Raw genomic sequence first — 20,683 nt, forward strand, 5'->3', positions numbered from 1 at the left:
TACAGATGGAGGTTGAGGAGACCTCTAAAAAGTATCTCACAATAAACACACACAAAGGCCTGTACCAGTACAATCGACTGATTTTTGGAATAGCATCAGCTCCAGCTATCTGGCAAAGAGCTATGGAGCAAGTCCTGCAAGGGATTCCGGGGACTCAATGCTACCTAGACGACATCCTTATAACAGGAGAAAATGACAACGAGCACCTTGCCAATTTGGAGCAGGTGCTCACTAGGCTGAAAGAACGGGGCCTACGAGCAAATTGCCCCAAGTGCGAATTTTTCCAAAATCAGATATCATATTGTGGCCACATAATTAATAAGGAAGGGTTGCATAAGTCACCTGAAAAATTGAAGCAGTTATAAAAGCCCCAGCACCTGAAAATGTTTCACAATTAAGGTCATTCCTGGGATTAATAAATTACTATCATAAATTTTTACCGAACTTATCAACTATTCTACACCCTCTTAATGATCTTCTACAGACAGGAGTGATTTGGAAATGGAACGAAGACTGTAAACGTGCCTTCCATAAATGTAAAGACTTAATCACATCCGAGAACATTTTGGCTCATTACAACCCATCACTACCAATCAGACTGGCGTGCGATGCATCCCCATATGGCATAGGAGCGGTATTGTCCCATAGATTCCCTGATGGCTCGGAACGGCCGATAGCTTTTGCGTCACGCTCATTGAACTCAGCTGAGCGTAACTATGCCCAGATAGACAGGGAAGCACTCAGCCTGGTATGGGGAGTGAAGAAATTCAACCATTACCTACACGGACAAAAATTTACCTTGCTGACTGACCATCAACCCCTCATCTCCATATTCAACCCTAAAAAAGGTGTCCCCATTATGACGGCACAAAGACTACAGAGGTGGTCCCTTTTTCTAGGGGCACACCAATACAACATTGAATACAAAGGGTCAAAACAGCATGGGAATGCTGACGGTTTATCACGCCTACCGTTGCCAACGATAGAAGAGGCACCTACAGTAGACCCAGTAGAGATATTCCACTCTACCATAGTGGAATGTCTACCGGTGACAAATTCTGCCATTGAAAGGGAGACAAGAAATGACCCTACTCTCTCACGGGTCTACGATTTAACAGTGAAGGGATGGCCAGCACATGGCGAACCACTGTTGCCAGCATTCTCGCAAAGAAGAGAACAGCTGTCAGTGTGCCGAGGAACCTTGATGTGTGGATCCAGAGTGGTGATTCCACCCAAACTCCAGGATAAAGTGCTAAAGGAGCTTCACGAGGGGCATCTGGGTGGAGTGAAAATGAAGAACCTAGCTAGGGCGTTTGTATGGTGGCCAGGTATCGATGGAGACATCGAAGACATGACCAAGAGCTGCCTAGGATGCCAGAAGGTCCAAAATGCTCTGCCACAGGCCCCTCTACATCCATGGGAGTGGCCCTCATCTCCCTGGCAAAGGGTGCACATCGACTTTGCTGGTCCATTTATGGACTCAATGTTCTTAATCGCAGTTGATGCACACTCCAAGTGGCCGGAGGTAATAAAGATGTCCTCCACCACCACAGAAAAAACCATCACAGTATTAAGGACCACATTTGCCAGGAATGGGCTGCCGGAGCAGATATGTTCTGATAATGGACCGCAATTTGTGTCCGAAGAATTCAGAAAGTTCTTAAAGAACAATGGGGTAAAGCACTACACGTCCGCCCCATACCATCCCGCCACCAATGGATTGGCTGAAAGGTTTGTCCAGACCTTCAAGAAGGCCGTCAAGGCCATGGGTAATGAAGACATAAAACTTCAGCACAAGGTGGATAACTTCTTATTTGCATATAGGAATGCAACGCATATGGTTACTAACCAAACTCCCGCCATGATGTTCTACAATAGAAACCTAAGATGCCGGCTGGATTTGGTCAAGCCCAACATCCGAAGGGACGTGGAGAACTGGCAGTTTCAGGGCATGAATGAAAGGCCAACTAGGGCCTTCCAGATAGGCCAACCGGCTTTGGCCCGGAACTACTGTACCGAGAAATGGCAGCCTGGAACTATCTGCACACGATTAGGACCACTGATGTATACCGTGGACATCGGAGACAGCATAATAAGGCGCCATGCTGACCAAATCATCAAGTCACCTGAAAAGGGACAACCTACACCACCACTCTATACATCTAACGATGAAGTAGAGATACCCATATCTACCTCCGATCCGGTGGTACTGGAGCCCGATGAACCCCACACTGGCCTTCAAGCCAAATCAGCCTTGCCAGAAGAACCTACTACACCACCAGAAACTACTACACCCCCGAGGCGTTATCCGGACCGAGTCAGGAAGCCTCCTGAGAGACTAACTTATAATTAATTAATACAGCAATGTATATTATTTTGCATATAACATGTAATTAATAATTACTTAAAATATGATGTACTAGTTAGCTAGAAGGGGAGGAATTGTGGTGTATGTGCCTTTAAGAGCAATTATGGTGTATGTGCCTTTAAGAGCCCCAGGTGTGCGTAATGCCGGTAATTGCCACTTGGGCTATATAAGCCTGTGTATTGTGTATATCCTTTAGAAACCCCCCCCCCAGACTTGCTTAGCAAATACCTATGAACCAACTCCTGTCTTCAGTGTCTATATCTACACACGGACACTACACCTTCCACAGCCCATGTACACTCTCCCCTATCATGGACTCTACCCACTCATTTAATCTCCTCCCACAGTCCATGTGCACTCTCCCCTATCATAGACTGTACCTACCCATTTAATCTCCTCCCACAGCCCATGTACACTCTCCCCTATCATGGACTCTACCCACCCATTTAATCTCCTCCCACAGCCCATGTACACTCTCCCCTATCCTGGACTCTACCCTCCCCTATCATGGACTCTACCCACCCATTTAATCTCCTCCCACAGCCCATGTACACTCTCCCCTATCATGGACTCTACCCACCCATTTAATCTCCTCCCACAGCCCATGTACACTCTCCCCTATCATAGACTCTACCCACCCATTTAATCTCCTCCCACAGCCCATGTACACTCTCCCCTATCATGGACTCTCCCCACCCATTTAATCTCCTCCCACAGCCCATGTACACTCTCCCCTATCATGGACTCTACCCACACATTTAATCTCCTCCCACAGTCCATGTACACTCTCCCCTATCATGGACTCTACCCACCCATTTAATCTCCTCCCACAGCCCATGTACACTCTCCCCTATCATGGACTCTACCCACACATTTAATCTCCTCCCACAGCCCATGTACAGTCTCCCCTATCATGGACTCTACCCACACATTTAATCTCCTCCCACAGCCCATGTACTCTCTCCCCTATCATGGACTCTACCCGCACATTTAATCTCCTCCCACAGCCCATGTACACTCTCCCCTATCATGGACTCTACCCACCCATTTAATCTCCTCGCACAGCCCATGTACACTCTCCTCTATCATGGACTCTACCCACACATTTAATCTCCTCCCACAGCCCATGTACACTCTCCCCTATCATAGACTCTACCCACCCATTTAATCTCCTCCCACAGCCCATGTACACTCTCCCCTATCATAGACTCTACCCACCCATTTAATCTCCTCCCACAGCCCATGTACACTCTCCCCTATCATGGACTCTACCCACCCATTTAATCTCCTCCCACAGCCCATGTACACTCTCCCCTATCATGGACTCTACCCGCCCATTTAATCTCCTCCCACAGCCCATGTACACTCTCCCCTATCACGGACTCTACCCACCCATTTAATCTCCTCCCACAGCCCATGTACACTCTCCCCTATCATAGACTCTACCCACCCATTTAATCTCCTCCCACAGCCCATTTACACTCTCCCCTATCATGGACTCTACCCACCCATTTAATCTCCTCCCACAGCCCATGTGCACTCTCCCCTATCATAGACTCTACCCACCCATTTAATCTCCTCCCACAGCCCATGTACACTCTACCCTATCATGGACTCTACCCACACATTTAATCTCCTCCCACAGCCCATGTACACTCTCCCCTATCATAGACTCTACCAACCCATTTAATCTCCTCCCACAGCCCATGTACACTCTACCCTATCATGGAATCTACCCACCCATTTAATCTCCTCCCACAGCCCATGTACACTCTCCCCTATTATTAACCTACTCCACTGATCTTGGCAGCTTGAAGTTGGTTACAAAAGAGAATTCAACATCCACTTGTCTTCTGACATCTACTTAACCTCCCGCTTCCTTCCAACACTTAAATATCTGATTGAAATCAGCTGCATTGGGAGATATGCGGATGGAGAGAGCTCGAGGGATAAAAGCGAGAGAGAGAGAGAGAAAGGAGAGTGAAAGAAGTAACGATGGAAGAGAGAGAGAGAGAGACAGAGAAAGCAATAGGGGAGAAAACTAGGGAAAAAGACAGAGAAATGAAGATCGAGAGGAAAGAGAGAGACAGAGAGAAAGAAGAAGAAAAAGAAAGGGAAGAAAGAATGGAGGGGGTGATTGTGAGAGAGCAAGTGAGAGAGAAAAGCAGATTTACTCAGCTCAGTGCTCCAATCTATGGCCTACTCTTTAATTCCATTAAAACGTTCGAAGGAGCCTCCAGCCTGTAATTATCTTCACATTGCTCAATTCATGTTTGACATTAAAAATTGGACAAAGAGAACAAACAAAAGGCGGAACAGTCTAAATAGCTCCATGTGTGGTGGGGGGGGGAGGGGAGAGGGAAAGGGTCGCGGGAAAAGACGATCATTTGTGACTAGCACCACTGACACCAATCTGTCAGCATCGTTTAACGTCCGAATGAGTTAAATTTATTGGAAGAAAATGACACACAGATGGTAGAAAGAATTAAACAGTTAAGCAGTGTGTTAATAAGCTGATAGATCCCCCCTTCCTCCTTGTCCCCAGACTGCATACACTGGAGACGAGAGAGTAGTAGACAGAGAGAATCCCTTGCGTGGGCCCAAGGCTGTGTTTACCACATGCAGAGACCCATGGAAGTCACACCAGCCAGCGTCACAATCCTCTCAGTTCCTGTGTCTCCGTACTGTCATGGCATTCCTCCTCTGAGTCAGAAGGTTCTGGGTTCAAGTCCCACTCCAGAGACTTGAGCACAGAAATCCAGGCCGACGCTCCCAGTGCAGTACTGAGGGAGTGCTGCACTGTCGGAGGTGCCGTCTTTCGGATGAGACGTTAAACCGAGGCCCCGTCTGCTCTCTCAGGTGGACATAAAAGATCCCATGGCATTATTTCAAAGCAGAGCAGGGGAGTTCTCCTCGGTGTCCTGGCCAATACTTATCCCTCAGTCAACATCACCACAACAGATTATCTGGTCATTATCACATTGCTGTTGGTGGGAGCTTGCTGTACGCAAATTGGCTGCCATGTTTCCCACATTACAACACTGACTACACTTTAAAAAGTACTTCATTGGCTGTAAAGTGCTTTGGAATGTCCGGTGGTCATGAAAGGCGCTATATAAATGGAAGTTCTTTTTTTTTCTTTTCTAAACCTTCCTTCCTCGCGCGTCCTATTGTTCAGGTAGATTCTGCTGCTGCATCTCTCCATCTTCAAATCAGGACTTGACGTTCTGGTCACAGACCTTTCCACCCCATCATCTAGGGGAAGGTGCACACAGTCAGGACCTTAGGAGGCCCGCCTCATGTGATGGGTCTCAGTTAATGTTCCCTGTAAACATAGAAACATAGGAGATAGGAGCAGAAGTAGGCCATTCGGCCCCTCGAGCCTGCTCCACCATTCAATTAGATCATGGCTGATCATCCAAATTCAGTACCCTGTCCCTGCTTTCTCCCCATATCCCTTGATCCCTTTAGCCTTAAGATATATATCTAACTCCTTCTTGAATATATTTAATGAATTGGCCTCAACTGCCTTGTGTGGTAGAGAATTCCACAGGTTCACCACTTTCTGGGTGAAGAAATTCCTCCTCATCTCAGTCCTAAATTGCTTACCCCTTATCCTTAGACTGTGACCCCTAGGCCTGGACTCCCCCGCCATTGGGAACACCCTTCCTGTATCTAGTTTGTCTAGTCCTTTTAGAATTTTATAAGTTTCAATGAGATCCCCTTTCATTCTTCTAAACTCTAACGAATATAAGCCCAATCGACCCAATCTCTCCTCATACGTCATTCCTGCCATCCCAGGTATCAGTCTGCTGAATCTTCGCTGCACTCCCTCCATGCCAAGAACATCCTTCCTCAGATAAGGCGACCAAAACTGCACACAATACTCAAGGTGTGGTCTCACCAAGGCCCTGTACAACTGCACCAAGACATCCTTGCTCCTGTACTCGAATCCTCTCGCTATGAAGGCCAACAGACCATTTGCCTTCTTAACCGCCTGCTGCACCTGCATGCTTACCTTCAGCGACTGGTGCACAAGGCCACTCAGGTCTCGTTGCACTTCCCCATTTCCCAATCTATTGCTGTTCAGATAATAATCTGTCTTCCTGTTTTTGCCACCAAAGTGGATAACCTTGAATTTTTCCACATTATACTGCATCTGCCATGCATCTGCCCAATCACCCAACCTGTCCAAATCATACTGGAGTTTCTCTGCTTCCTCCTCACAGCACACATGCCCACCCAGCTTTGTGTCATCTGCAAACTCGGAGATATTACATCTAGTTCCCTTGTCTAGATCATTAATATATATTGTGAATATCTGGAGTCCTAGCACCGATCCCTGTGGTTCCCCACTAGTCGCTGCCTGCCACTCGGAAAAAGACCCGTTTATTCCAACTCTTTGCTTCCTGTCTGCCAACCCTTTCTCTATCCGAGTCAGTACCTTACCCCCAATCCCACGTGCTTTAACTTTGCACGCCAATCTCTTATGCGGGACCTATCGAAAGCCTTCTGAAAGTCCAAATACACCACATCCACTGGTTCTCCCTTATCTATACTATCAGTTCCATCCTCAAAAAATTCCAGTAGATTAGTCAAGCACGATTTACCTTTTGTAAATCCATGTTGACTTTGTCCGATCCTGTCACTGTTTTCCAAGTGCTCTGCTATTACGGGCCAGAAATTCCAGGCCAGAAGCGTGAGTACGGTCGGCTTACTCACGCTTCTGGCCGTTGGAAATGCCGGCGTTCAGCATGAACAGCGCATGCGGGGAACGCCGGCATTTCCAGACCTCGAGCGCGTGCGACTGCACAGGCAGCGCTTGCGCAGTGAACTTCGTGGATTTCATTCATGAAATCCGTGAGGTTAAGTCCTTAGAAGTTACACTGAAAAAAAGCAAGTGTAAAGTGGTTCATTGGCTGCGGAGGAAGATATATTTTATCGTGGAGCTTTTGAAATGCAATATTTTTGTTTGGGAAAGTTTTAAAGTTAAAAATTTTTTTTTTTTAAAGGGTTTTCAGAACGGTAGGTAGAAGGAGCAATTGTGGCTGTGTGAATGGAATGTGAGAATGAGTTATGTATGTATGTCCACATATATTCCTTTACGTATATGAATGTATGTTTTATATTCCTTTACTATGAATGTATGTTTTTAATTATGATTTTCCAATAAGTTACTTTCTCTGAAAGTCATAATTAAATAATACATTCATACACATAAGTAAAGGAATATATACATAACACGCAAAGGAATATATACAGACATACATACTTTCAGAAGTTCCACGATAAGAAATATCTTCCTCCGCAGCCTCTGTAGCAACTGTACCCATGCTTTTTTCATGTGTAAGTTGTAATGACTGGACCTCACTGAAAGCATTAATGAAAGCGGCGAATTATACTGCGCACGCGCTGCATGTGCAGTCGCACGCGTTCTGCCTCTGAACCCCTTCGTTCAGAGGACAGGAAATGCCGGTTTTCCCCACATGCACTGTGCATGCTGAAAACCGGCATTTCATCCGGCCAGATGCGTAAGTACCCCAACCGTACTAGCGCATTTGGAAGGGAATTATTGGGCCAACATTTTACATGTCAATAAAATAAAAAATTTAACACTTGCACGACTTGCCCCCTCGCATCTGCGACTGAGGGCCCAAGGAGGTGCATTGCGCAAGAGGTCATCATCGGACGAATCCTCACACTGTTCCCTTTGGGGAACTGTATGAAGTGGTGGAAGGATTTATGGCCGTGATTAACGCTCATTCCGTGACCGTAACCATCTTTGAACCAGCCATTAGGGTGGTTAGTCCTATGGCGGGAGGGTTTTACGGGCTCCCACAACCCATCTGAGTGGGGGGGGGGCCACCAACACCCACGGACGCAAGTATCCCGCTGGATGTCCACCCAGAATTTAAAGTTGGAGCTCCGACTCCACTTGCCGGGGCTGTCTGGAGTGGGGTTCAAAACCCTACTCCTTCTGGCCCAGCGGCGGGGATGCTTACTGCTACGCAAAAGGCCCACTCCGCACAAAAGGTGACACCCATACGTTTCCTGCGCCTTTTCCCTCCCCGTGACTGGAGCCCTATGCTGCCATTTCACGTTGCTAATCGGATTGGGCGTTTGTCATAGCGGTAGGATCCTCGCCGCTGGGCCAGATCCGGGTAGGGCTTCGAACCCCGCTCCAGACAGTCCCGGCAAGTGGAGTCGGAGCTCCGGCTCTAAATTCTGGGTTGACATCCAATGGGATATTTGCGTCCGTGGGTGTGGGTGGCCCCCCCTCCTTGTATAGCTTGTGGGAGCCCGTAAAACCCTCCCGCCATAGGACTAACCGCCCTAATGGCTGGTTCAAAGATGGTTACGGTCACGGAATGAGCGTTAAGCACGGCCATAAATCCTTCCACCACTTCATACAGTTCCCCAAAGGGAACAGTGTGAAGACACGTACGACGACGACATTGCTAAATAAATAAATGGAATTTAAAAAATTCTTTTAGGGCTTTTAAAAGTCTTTAAATTGCTTTAATTCTCTTTAAAACTACTTCAGATTACTCAAAATAATGTAAACATTTTAAAAAGTTTATAAAAGTTACCAAAATCTTCAAAAAACTTCCAAAAACCTATTTAAACTGCTGCTTTGCATGTAAAAAAGCAAAGCAGCTTGACAGAAACATTGGGGGCGTGTCCAGTGAAACTGAGACCTCAAGGGGCGTGTCTCACTTACACTGCACGCTCCTGGGTCCGCGCTGGCTGCACTCCTGGGCGGCGTGACGTCATACGCTGCCCGGGAATGTGCTTTCTATTTCTCCAAGTTCAGGCGTCCCAGAAGCTGATCGGCAGGAGCGCGGGGTAAGTGCAAATACGGGGCTTGCACGCGCTGCAAGCCCCGTTCTGGAATTTCTGGCCCTACATCTTTTATAATGGACTCTAGCATTTTCCCCACTACCGATGTCAGGTCTGTAATTCCCCGTTTTCTCTCTGCCACCTTTTTTGAATAGTGGGGTAACATTACCTACCCTCCAATCCATGGGAACTGTTCCAGATTCCATCAAATGTTGGAAGATGACCAGCAATGCATCTACTATTTCTAGGGCCACTTCCTTAAGTACCCTAGGATGTCGATTATCAGGCCCTGGGGATTTATCGGCCTTCAATCCCGTCAATTTCCCTAACACCATTTCCCTACAAATACTGATTTCATTCAGTTCCTCCCTCTCATTAGACCCAATGTTAACATTTTTTTGGCCACACAGCCCTAGAACGGGCTACAGGGCCCGTTCGAAAGTCTGCGTGGAACCCCTGGAGCGCTGCCCGGCCTCACAGCTTAAAGAGAATGCGGGTCCTGGTACCTGTTAGCAGCAGGCCAAACATAAAAGCAACAGCCTGCGTCGTAGCGGAAGGTTTGCTAATCCGAGTCGGGACAATAGATGGGGGGAGCCACTACTGGCCCCGGGGGTGGGAGGGGGTCCCAGGGCTCCAGCGGACTTTGCCTAGAGTTGCCAAGCTTTCCGGATTCTCCTGGAGTCTCCCGGAATTAAGGATTCATCGCCCGGACGCTCCGGCGAGCCGTGCGGACGAAGAAAAAAAAAATCCTCTGGGGCATTTTCTACCCTCCGGGACTGGCGATGGATAGAGGGGTTTCTGGACCACAAAGGATTGTGGGTATTGAAGCTGCCATTATTGACTGACTGACTGATGAGCCGGGCGACCGGTGGGTGGAGCATGAGTGGCGGGAGGTCATGTGATGAAGTATCCCGGAATACGGTCCAATCAGAGTTGCCGACGCTAACTCTGCCAATCAGAGAATGATACCTGGGCTCCAAGGGCTAAATTACGAGGAGGGATGACAGAAACTAGGGGTGTATTCCCTGGAACTTAGAAGGTGAAGGGGTGATCTGATCGAAGTTTTCAGGATATTAAGGGGAACAGACAGGGTCGAGAGAGAGAAACTATTTCCACTGGTTGGGGACTCTCGGACTAGGAGGCACAGTCTAAAAATTAGAGCCAGACCTTTCAGGAGTGAAATTAGGAAACACTTCTACACACAAAGGGTGGCAGAAGTTTGGAACTCTCTTCCGCAAACGGTAATTGATGCTGGATCAATTGTTAATTTTAAATCTGGGATTGATAGATTTTTGTTAACCAAAGGTATTCAGGGATATGGGCCAAAGGCAGGTAGATGGAGTTAGGTGGCAGATCAGCCATGATCTCATTGAATGGTGAACAGGCTCGAGGGGCTGAATGGCCCCCTCCTGTTCCTATGCTCATTTAAGAGGAGGGCAAGATTGTGTTGGGCTGTGATGCCACACATGGTGGATTAGCCCAGCGAATCAGCGCTCACTGTCTTAAGCTGACTCGTGGAGGAATGGGCATGTGGGGAATGTATCGGAGGGTCCCCGATGAACCATCAGTGTTGGGTGGGGGGGGGGGTGGTGGGCGGATGGGGAGAGGGAAAGAAATGTTTTGCTGATTGTAAGGAAGAGCAGGAGAAGGAGGAGGAGCTGGGAGTGGAAGGCCAGTGGACTGGGAGACTCCGTGGAGTTTTCTGCTCAGAATATCCCATGTGCAAGTAATCAAGGAGAACTCTCCCGGGAGAAGGCAATCAGAGACCATCCTTCCGGCCACTCCATCCCGGCACTGCATATGGCAGATCAGGTAGAGGGGAGGGAAAATCCCAGATCAGCTCCAACCTCCTCCCCAGCCCCACCATCGCACATTTTCAAACCCTCTGTTAACCCCTTCACTGCTGCTCAACACCTCACTGTCAGGGAAATGTTCCCAAACGCGGCAATTAAACCATATTCCCTGCCCTCCTCCCTCCTCCCCCCCCACCCATACTCCCCGACCGCCTCCCTCCTCCCCCTCTCCCCCTCCCCCCCCGCCCGTATTCCCTGCCCGCCTCCCTCCTCCCTCACCCCGCCCGTGCTCTCCTCCTCCTCCTTCCCCATCTCCTCCCCCTCCCCCTCTCCTCCTCCCTCCCACACGTACTCCCCACCCTCCTCCTCCCTCCTCCCTCCTCCCCCTCCCCTCCTCCCCCCCACCCTCCTCCCTTCTCCTCCTCCGCCTTCCCCACCTCCCCTCCTCCCTTCCTCTTCTCCTCCCCCTCCCCCCTCCCCTCCTCTCAACCTCCCCCCATCCTCTTCCCCTCCTCTCCTCCTCCCTCCCCTTTCCCCCCATCCCTGGGTAACAGCTTTGAGTCCTGGGCCAGTGTGGCACTGCCAAATTCAGCAGTGAGGAGGGTATCGTCACCTTCTGCCCCTCCCCCCATCATGAGATCATTAGAACTGCAAAAACAAATCAATAGACCCCCTGCTCCCCCTCCTCGCTTACCAAAGAATCCTGGTGGTCCAGTCAGTAACTGAACTCCCCTGTGTGTATCTAACAGACCTGTCCAGTCACAGTGTTCCTACCTCACTGACACAGCACAGAGCAAGAGCGGAAACTGGGGCCCCTCATGGCCTGTATTTATTGGCCAGCTGTTCAACTGTGGAAAGCATCACAACCGAGCGGCCCCCCAACCTTGTCCAATGTCCGCAGGGTTCCAACGGACAGGTGAAGCCTGGCCGGATTTCCCTCGCGCCCCCCTTCCCTAACCTGGGCTGTTGGGGCCTAGGCTGGGGTGACCCAGAGAGCCTGCCCCCTTTGCTAGCCTGGTGGCCATTCTCGGGCGGCACCTTTGAATTCGAGGTGGCCGATCCCGGGTATCGGGTCACGTGGCCCCACATGGGCGGCTCGCAGCAGAATTCTGGAGTCCGGGACTCCAGCAAGGCCTTGCACAGAGCCTCGGACCTCGTGAGGGAGCCAGTGAGTAACCGTGGGTTACCAGGGAGCCTAGGGCCTACAGGTGTTTTGGAGAAGAATCCTGAGGAGGTTTATCCTTGGGAACGACGCTAGTTCAGGGTCAGACAACCCTGGCAGACAATGCTGGGATATCCTGCATGTTGCAGCAGGGATATTGCTTTAAAAAAAACGCATTTCCTTTAGGCCGTGAGGAATTCTGTTTATTCCTTCTTGTAGGGGACAGGAAGAGGCCGCGGGGGGGGGGGGGGGGTGGGCGGGGGAGGTGAAAGGGGAGCCTCTATAAACAGTGAGTGGTGTCTGCCTGCTTGCTCCTGTCTGACCAGAGGGCAGTATGGCTTTGTGTGAAAATCTCTCGGAGCCTGTTAATTGGACTGTCCTGGCCAGGAACTCACAATGGCTTCTTTCAGTGCATCCTCCCATAATCAGGGCAGATTTCAAAGGGCTCCAATTGCAGTCAGTCGGTGCCTGAATAAACCTTCCCCCTGTGCACAAGCCGCCCCATTAAAGTCACCAATTTACAGCAGCGAGGGTCAGATAATGAGCTGCAGGAAAAGCATTCTCGAGAACTGAAGGTTTGATTGCTTGTTAACCAATATAGAACAAGGGGGGCACAATCTTAACATTAGAGCCAGGCCGTTCAGGGGTGATGTCAGGAAGCACTTCTTCACACAAAGGGGAGTGGAAATCTGGAACTCTCGCCCCCCAAACAGCTGTTGAGGCTGGGGGGATCAATTGAAAATGTCAAAACCGAGATTGATGTATTGTTGTTAGGCAAGGGTTACGGAACCAAGGTGGGTAGATGGAACTAAGATACAGATCGGCCATGATCTAATTGAAATGGCGGGGACAGGGCCGAGGGGCTGAATGGCCTCCTCCTGTTCCTATGATCCCTCGGTTCAAAACAGCCGTCGCGTTGGATAGCCAGCTCCCCAAGCACATGACAACTCTGGTCTCTGACCAACACTCACCGGGTATATTCCACCATGTAGTACAGCAGCGCCGAACTCCCTGCCCTCGCCCCTGGTTTCCATGACAACGCCACCTCCGAGTCTGACACGGCTGCGGCCTCGGGTCTAGACGGGGCGTCTGGGGGTAAGCACCGAGCTGTGAAAATATAGACGGGCAGACCATTCATTACCAAACCAGACGGAGGCCAGGAAATTCTGCCAACTGCATTGGTTTAATTGGCAAACTCCCTTCAACTTTTAGAATTAAAGCCAACAGGTCCAATGAAGTACGGAAGGGCTTCCAGTGCTAATACAATCCTTTCATATCCATTTCAACAGTAAACTTTAGGCTGCATAGAGTGGCACAAGTCCCGGCCAGACTGGAGATGATTGGGTAATTCCCCTGTCAATCTCCCCCGGAGACCACACTGCTGTCAGTGACTGGGATTGATGTTATGCACATCATTTGTATTATGTAACTACCCTCCACACACTGCAACTAGCTGGAGAAATCAGTCTGCTTTTATCGGGAGACGTTGCTGTAGTGTCGGTCATGAGTTCTGTTTGCTGTAGTTCATACTGACTCTATTTAAATAGACTCACTTTACATTAAAATAGATTCTGTTTGCTGTAAAATAGATTCTGTTTGCTGTAAAATAGATTCTGTTTGCTGTAAAATAGATTCTGTTTGCTGTAAAATAGATTCTGTTTGTTGTAAAATAGACTCTGTTTGCTGTAAAATAGATTCTGTTTGCTGTAAAATAGATTCTGTTTGTATAAAATAGACTCTGCTGTAAAATAGATTCTGTTTGCTGTAAAATACTCTGTTTGCTGTAAAATAGATTCTGTTTGCTGTAAAATAGATTCTGTTTGCTGTAAAATAGATTCTGTTTGCTGTAAAATAGACTCTGTTTGCTGTAAAATAGATTCTGTTTGCTGTAAAATAGATTCTGTTTGCTGTAAAAAAGATTCTGTTTGTGTAAAATAGACTCTGTTTGCTGTAAAGTAGATGACTGTAAGTCAGGCCATATGTCATGCCCCACCCTGCCTCCAACTGATTGGCTGATGCAGTATGTCAATACTCACTTCGTAAGCTTTAATGCAATAAAATGCCCCAGAAAGCTCCACCGAGGCTGTGCGATTGTCAACAGAGCCATCAGTGCACCAATTGATCCACCTCCATCTGTTCCATTCAAGTTGAAAAACAAGGTTCATGCCGCACTGACTGGATTGGCCGGTGGCAGCCTAATAATTCACAGGGGTAGATTCTGGGACCTCCTGCCCGGCTGTAACAGGGCGATTAGCAGTCCCATAAACGATGGGGAACGACTTACCGTTCCCCTCCCCGCCGCCCCACCTCCCATTCCCCCCCACCCGTCACTGTTGTTGTGGCAACCTTCCACCTGGGCCAACCAATCAGCAGGCAGCCGGAGCGCCAGCCTAACTGGTGCCCGTTTGCCATTTCAGGGCAGCGGCGTGGGGAGCAGGAGCTTCAAACACTCCGCCCGGTGCTCCAACTGAAGAGCAGATGACGGGGTCATTTGTGTTTGTTGCTGTGGGTTTCAGAAAGGCTTGCATTTCTATAGCGCCTTTCATGACCTCAGGACGTCCCAAAGCGCTTTACAGCCAATGAAGTACTTTGCGAAATGTAGTCACTGTTGTAATGTAGGAAACGCGGCAGCCAATTTGCGCACAGCAAGCTCCCACAAACAGCAATGTGATAATGACCAGATTATCTGTTTTAGTGATGTTGGTTGAGGGATAAATATTGTCCAGGATACCGGGGAAAACTCCCCTGCTCTTCTTCAAAATAGTTCCGTGGGATCTTTTACGTCCACCCGAGAGGGCAGACGGGGCCTCGGTTTAATGTCTCATCCAAAAGACGGCACCTGCAACAGTTCAGAGCTCCCTCAGCACTGCACTGGAGCGTCAGCCTAGCTTTATGTGCTCAAGTCTCTGGGGTGGGACTTGAAGCCACAACCTTCTGACTCAGAAGCGAAAGAGAGTGCTACCCACTGAGCCACAGCTGACACCTTGGGAGAAGCAGGAGTGCTCACCTGGGGTCCACAAAACCAGCCTGGGCCGGTGCCAGTTCGGGTTCACCACCTCCCATTCCGAGACCAGAACACCCCCTCCCACGTGGATCTACCTTCTCACGGCCCGGAGACCGTGCTGGTGGTCCGGAGCCCACCGGCCGAATGCTAATGAGGCCCCGGCCGCTCAAAATGGACCAGGCTCTGCCGCCAGTACTATCGGACGGTCCGCTGGGGCGATCCGCAGGTGGTGGGGGCGAATAGAATGACAAATTATAAATTTAAGACACATTTAAGGGGAAGTTAGGTAAGTACACAAGGGAGAAAGGAACAGAAGGCTACGTTGATAGGGTGAGATGAAGTAAGGTGGGAGGAGGCTCGTGTGGAGCATAAACACTGGCATTGACCTATTGGGTGAAAAGGTCTCTTTTGGTGCTGTGAATACTAGGTGGGGACTCCTACCTTGAGACACAGTGGTCACATCCTTGGGGGGGCTCGGCCTCCCCTCCCCCGCCACGCCATGCGCTCTCACTGACACGCGGTACCTGGTCCCTGGCTTCAGGCTCCCGACTACCATCTCCTGTGCAAAGAAATACAAGAACTTCAATTTGACACCTGGACACCACACACTGCAAAACATCTGGACACCACACACTGCACAACACCTGGACACCACACACTGTAAAACACCTGGACACCACACACTGCACAACACCTGGACACCACACACTGCACAACACCTGGACATCACACACTGCACAACACCTGGACACCACACACTGTAAAACACCTGGACACCACACACTGCACAACACCTGGACACCACACACTGTAAAACACCTGGACAGCACACACTGCACAACACCTGGACACCACACACTGCAAAACACCTGGACACCACACACTGCAAAACACCTAGACACCACACACTGCAAAACACCTAGACACCACACACTGCAAAACACCTGGACAGCACACACTGCACAACACCTGGACATCACACACTGCACAACACCTAGGAACCACACACTGCAAAACACCTAGACACCACACACTGCAAAACACCTGGACACCACACACTGCACAACACCTGGACACCACACACTGCAAAACACCTAGGAACCACACACTGCACAACACCTAGGAACCACACACTGCAAAACACCTAGACACCACACACTGCACAACACCTAGGAACCACACACTGCAAAACACCTGGACACCACACACTGCACAACACCTGGACACCACACACTGCAAAACACCTGGGCATCACACACTGCAAAACACCTGGACATCACACACTGCACAACACCTAGGAACCACACACTGCAAAACACCTGGACACCACACACTGCACAACACCTGGACACCACACACTGCACAACACCTAGGAACCACACACTGCAAAACACCTGGACACCACACACTGCACAACACCTGGACACCACACACTGTAAAACACCTGGACACCACACACTGCACAACACCTGTACACCACACACTGCACAACACCTGGACACCACACACTGTAAAACACCTGGACAGCACACACTGCACAACACCTGGACTTCACACACTGCACAACACCTAGGAACCACACACTGCAAAACACCTGGGCATCACACACTGCAAAACACCTGGACATCACACACTGCACAACACCTGGACATCACACACTGCAAAACACCTGGACACCACACACTGCAAAACACCTGGGCATCACACACTGCAAAACACCCGGACACCACACACTGCAAAACACCTGGACACCACACACTGCACAACACCTGGACACCACACACTGCAAAACACCTGGGCATCACACACTGCAAAACACCTGGACATCACACACTGCACAACACCTGGACATCACACACTGCAAAACACCTGGACATCACACACTGCACAACACCTGGACATCACATACTGCAAAACACCTGGACATCACATACTGCAAAATACCTGGACATCACACACTGCAAAACACCTGGACATCACACACTGCACAACACCTGGACACCACACACTGCAAAACACCTGGGCATCACACTGCAAAATACCTGGACATCACATACTGCAAAACACCTGGACATCACATACTGCAAAACACCTGGACATCACATACTGCAAAACACCTGGGCATCACACACTGCAAAACACCTGGACATCACACACTGCAAAACACCTGGACACCACACACTGCAAAACACCTGGGCATCACACACTGCAAAACACCTGGACACCACACACTGCACAACACCTGGACATTACATACCGCAAAACACCTGGGCATCACACACTGCAAAACACCTGGACACCACACACTGCAAAACACCTGGACATCACACACTGCAAAACACCTGGGCATCACACACTGCACAACACCTGGACACCACACACTGCAAAACACCTGGACATCACACACTGCAAAACACCTGGACATCACACACTGCACAACACCTGGACACCACACACTGCAAAACACATGGACATCACACACTGCACAACACCTGGACACCACACACTGCAAAACACCTGGACATCACACACTGCACAACACCTGGACACCACACACTGCAAAACACCTGGGCATCACACACTGCAAAACACCTAGACACCACACACTGCAAAACACCTGGACATCACACACTGCAAAACACCTGGACATCACACACTGCAAAACACCTGGACATCACACACTGCACAACACCTGGACACCACACACTGCAAAACACCTGGACACCACACACTGCAAAACACCTGGACATCACACACTGCAAAACACCTGGACATCACACACTGCACAACACCTGGACACCACACACTGCAAAACACCTGGACATCACACACTGCACAACACCTGGACATCACATACTGCAAAACACCTGGACATCACATACTGCAAAACACCTGGACATCACACACTGCACAACACCTGGACATCACATACTGCAAAACACCTGGACACCACACACTGCAAAACACCTGGGCATCACACACTGCACTACACCTGGACACCACACACTGCAAAACACCTGGACACCACACACTGCAAAACACCTGGGCATCACACACTGCAAAACACCTGGATACCATGCACTGCAAAACACCTGGGCATCACACACTGCAAAACACCTGGACACCACACACTGCAAAACAACTGGACACCACACACTGCAAAACACCTGGGCATCACACACTGCAAAACACCTGGACACCACACACTGCAAAACACCTGGACACCACACACTGCAAAACACCTGGGCATCACACACTGCAAAACACCTGGACACCACACACTATAAAACACCTGGACACCACACACTGCAAAACACCTGGATACCACACACTGCAAAACACCTGGACACCACACACTGTAGAACACCTGGACACCACACACTGCAAAACAACTGGACACCACACACTGCAAAACACCTGGATACCACACACTGTAAAACACCTGGATACCACACACTGTAAAACACCTGGACACCACACACTGCAAAACACCCAGACACCACACACTGCACAACATCTGGACACCACACACTGTAAAACACCTGGATACCACACACTATAAAACACCTGGATACCACACACTGTAAAACACCTGGACACCACACACTGTAAAACACCTGGACACCACACACTGCAAAACAACTGGACACCACACACTGCAAAACACCTGGATACCACACACTGCAAAACACCTGGACACCACACACTGCAAAACAACTGGACACCACACACTGCAAAACACCTGGACACCACACACTGTAAAACACCTGGATACCACACACTGTAAAACACCTGGACACCACACACTGCAAAACACCCAGACACCACACACTGCACAACACCTGGACACCACACACTGTAAAACACCTGGATACCACACACTATAAAACACCTGGATACCACACACTGTAAAACACCTGGATACTACACACTATAAAACACCTGGATACCACACACTGCACAACACCTGAACACCACACACTGCGAAACAACTGAACACCACACACTGCGAAACACCTGCACAAAACAGACTCTGTCAGCAACTCCATATTTAGTCAATGCACTTCTGGTTAAGAGAAGTTTAATAATATTTGGCTATAATGGGTTAGACAATATGAAGGAGGATCTTTATCCACATAAGGTGTCAGCCATTGCTCAGTGGGTGGCATTCTCGCCTCTGAGTCAGAAAGCTGGCTTTGTTACCTCTAGACTTGACTATTCCAAACACACTCCTGGCTGGCTTCCCACGTTCTACCCTACATAAACTTGAGGTCATCCAAAACTCGGCTTCCTGTGTCTGAAGTCGCACCAAGTCCCGCTCACTCATCACCCCTGTGCTCGCTGACCTACGTTGGCTTCGGTTAAGCAATGCCTCGATTTAAAAATTCTCATCCTTGTTTTCAAATCCCTCCATGGCCTCACCAGTCCCTATCTCTGTAATCTCTTCAGCCCCACAATCCCCCCGCGATATCTGCGCTCCTCTAATTCTGCCCTTTTGAGCATCCCTGATTATAATCCCTCCACCATTGGTGGCCGTACCTTCAGCTGCCTGGGCCCTAAACCTCTCCACCTCGCTACCTCTCTTTCCTCCTTTAAGACACTCCTTAAAACCTACCTCGTTGACTAAGCTTTTGGTCACCTGCCCTAATTTCTCCTTATGTGGTTCGGTGTCAAAATATTTTTGTCTTATAATCCTCCTGTGCTGAACCTTGGGGCGTTTTACTACGTTAAAGGCATCTTATAAATACAAGTTGTTGCTACCATTGTGGGTTCAAGTCCCACTCCAGAGACTTGAGCACAAAAATCTAGGCAGACACTCCAGTGCAGTGCTGAGGGAGCGCTGCGCTGTCGGAGGTTCCATCTTTCCAATGAGTTGTCAATCCGAGGCTCCGTCTCCCCTCTCAGGTGGATGTAAAAGATCCCACAGCAATTTTTTGAAGAATGCTGGCCAATATTTATCCCTCAACCAACATCACTAAACAGATGATCTGGTCATCATCACATTGCTGTTTGTGGGAGCTTGCTGTGCGCAAAGTGGCTGCTGCGTTTCCTACATTACAACAGTGACTACACTTCAAAAAATACTTTCATTGGCTGCAAAGTCCTTTGGGATGTTCTGAGGTCATGAAAGGCGCTATATAAATGCAAATCTCTCTTTCTTTATAAATGCCGTGGCTGCAAGAGCAGGTCAGAGGCTGGGTATTCTGCAACGAGTGTCTCACCTCCTGACTCCCCAAAGCCTTTCCACCATCTACAAAGCACAAGTAAGGAGTGTGATGGAATACTCTCCACTTGCCTGGATGAGTGCAGCTCCAACAACACTCAAGAAGCTCGACACCATCCAGGACAAAGCAGCCCCGCTTGATTGGCACCCCATCTACCACCTTAAACATTCACTCCCTCCACCACCGGCGCACCGTGGCTGCAGTGTGTACCATCTACAAGATGCACTGCAGCAACTCGCCAAGGCTTCTTCGGCAGCACCTCCCAAACCCGCGACCACTACCACCTAGAAG

At 49.3% G+C, this 20,683-nt stretch overlaps 1 protein-coding gene across 1 annotated transcript in view; it reads right to left on the reverse strand.

Annotated features, from left to right (window-relative positions):
- Positions 1-20,683, reverse strand: part of egflam (EGF-like, fibronectin type III and laminin G domains) — a 190,728-nt gene that overhangs the window by 146,273 nt on the left and 23,772 nt on the right. The window contains exons 5-6 of the mRNA XM_085968609.1: positions 15,609-15,726; positions 13,135-13,270 (exon numbers count right to left, since the gene is read on the reverse strand). Of these exons, the coding sequence (XP_085824735.1) occupies positions 13,135-13,270; positions 15,609-15,726 (254 nt within the window). The remainder of the gene's footprint in view (positions 1-13,134; positions 13,271-15,608; positions 15,727-20,683) is intronic.

The sequence above is a fragment of the Somniosus microcephalus genome, chromosome 1 (assembly GCF_052327205.1).
Source record: "Somniosus microcephalus isolate GS21.2 chromosome 1, FLI_Smic_1.0, whole genome shotgun sequence".
Classification (NCBI taxonomy): Eukaryota; Metazoa; Chordata; class Chondrichthyes; order Squaliformes; family Somniosidae; genus Somniosus; species Somniosus microcephalus.